Consider the following 2,151-nt stretch of genomic DNA (forward strand, 5'->3'; position numbering starts at 1 on the left):
GTTTGGACACAACAAACAGTATACAACAGTTTGGACACAACAAACAGTATACAACAGTTTGGACACAACAAACAGTATACAACAGTTTGGACACAACAAACAGTATACAACAGTTTGGACACAACAAACAGTACACAACAGTTTGGACACAATAAACAGTATACAACAGTTTGGACACAATAAACAGTACACAACAGTTTGGACACAACAAACAGTACACAACAGTTTGGACACAATAAACAGTATACAACAGTTTGGACACAATAAACAGTATACAACAGTTTGGACACAATAAACAGTATACAACAGTTTGGACACAAACACTATACAACAGTTTGGACACAATAAACAGTATACAACAGTTTGGACACAACAAACAGTATACAACAGTTTGGACACAACAAACAGTATACAACAGTTTGGACANTATGGTCTGACTGTATTGTCTGACTTTAAAGTCTTCTGAATGACTGTTGGTCTCTGCAGGTTGGTAAAGTAGACTGTGCAGCAGAGTCAGGGTTGTGTCAGTCTCTCTACATCCATAAACCCTGTGTGGCCGTCTTTAAAGGACTGGGGATTCATGATTTTGAGATCCACCATGGTCAGTATACATATGTTCATGWATTTTTTTCTTTCCAATGTGATTTAATTTCACCATCAACAGTTCTGATAACCAGTTAAAAAGCTTCAGTCTAACAGCTTTCATTAATTATTTGTTCTGTAAGAGTTGATTGTCTCAGACTGTCTGTGTTGTSCCTTTCCTTCAGTCTGTCTGTGTAACCCGTTTGTTTCTGTAAAGGCAAAGACGTGTTGTACAACATCGTGAGTTTTGCAAGAGACAGTGTTCGTGCTCATGTGACTACTCTGAAGCCAGACAACTTCCCCTCAGACAGAAAGGAGCCGTGGCTTGTCGATTTCTTTGCTCCGGTTTGTAACTGAAGACTTTACACACACTTCACTGTTGTTAACACACACAACATCTGTTAGAACCCCCCTCTTCCCATACAAAACTAATGGAGTCCATACAGGTTCATTAAGTGAGTAYACATGTGGAGGTGGGCCATGGTGGTTCAGCTGTTAGAGCTGTTACAGCAAGAAGATCACAGGTTTGACTCTCAGCCAGGTTGGGTGCAGTTTGCATGTTCTTCAGGTTAATCGTTAACTTTAAATTCAAGGAATCAAGGAAGTTTTATTGTCATTCACAACACATTTCTATGTGGTGGAACGAAATTTCATACCCAGATAGTTCCTAGGTATGAGTGAGTATAAATGGTTTTGTGTTGTTTGCTGGKACTGTGATGGACTGAGCAGGGTGTACCCCGCCTCTCACACTTAAGCATTTATGTGAYGTATCACTTTAGAAAAGGTTGATGGAAATGTTAAAATTTGAAGTTTTAAGCTTGCCTGAGGTGTTTATTTGGATTTTCAGAAAAAGAGTTAATACATATAAGTTCTGATGACAGCCAACATTTACCTCACATGATTGATGAGCTGTTTCTTCTGTCGACTTCTTCCCAGATATTCCCATAAGAATTGTATTTCGTTCTCTACGTCTCCAGACAGCGTGTAACACTGCTAACACTAGTTGATATTGACAGAACAGTTAGAASTTGCCTGATAGCAACACATTCCTGAAACCTTTTCTCCATTGTCTGGAGMTGTATGGTCCCTGCTAGTTTTTAACCTCTACTTCCTGTTTGGTACCATGTGTACCATCAGTGTCTGATGGAATTTCACTTTGCGTAACATGGTTGATTCACACCATACCAGTAGATGGAAACAATCCAAGTTCTTATTTTTCTTTCTTTTTTGCAACATTTTTAAGGTTTGCTCACATTACATTGGTTATTGACAGCTGGAGTTAGGCACCAGGGCCTCATGTATAAACGGTGCGTACACATAAAAAAGTTGTGTGCGCCAGGTTCTACGTCCATGTTGTGATGTATCAAAACCAACGTTGTGTGAGAATGTGCAGCAGMCACACAAAGTTTTTCAGTCGACAGTTTTAACTCACAAAGTCATGAATCTGACCTGAATCCACAGAAATATGACTCTGTTGTGTTTTCTGGATGTAAGGAGCTGAGGCATTTTGGTGATTTTCACCTCATGCCTCTCCACGTGTCTGGCAACATTAATTGAATGCACCTGCTG

The 2,151-nt window shown here is 39.6% G+C and overlaps 1 protein-coding gene across 1 annotated transcript in view; it reads left to right on the forward strand.

Moving 5' to 3' along the window:
• The window catches only part of LOC106534808 (dnaJ homolog subfamily C member 10), an 18,059-nt gene that overhangs the window by 12,367 nt on the left and 3,541 nt on the right, over window positions 1-2,151 (forward strand). The window contains exons 15-16 of the mRNA XM_014031571.1: window positions 538-601; window positions 800-927. Coding sequence (XP_013887025.1) covers window positions 538-601; window positions 800-927 — 192 coding nt within the window. The remainder of the gene's footprint in view (window positions 1-537; window positions 602-799; window positions 928-2,151) is intronic.

The sequence above is a fragment of the Austrofundulus limnaeus genome, unplaced genomic scaffold (assembly GCF_001266775.1).
Source record: "Austrofundulus limnaeus strain Quisiro unplaced genomic scaffold, Austrofundulus_limnaeus-1.0 Scaffold1272, whole genome shotgun sequence".
NCBI classification, from domain to species: domain Eukaryota; kingdom Metazoa; phylum Chordata; class Actinopteri; order Cyprinodontiformes; family Rivulidae; genus Austrofundulus; species Austrofundulus limnaeus.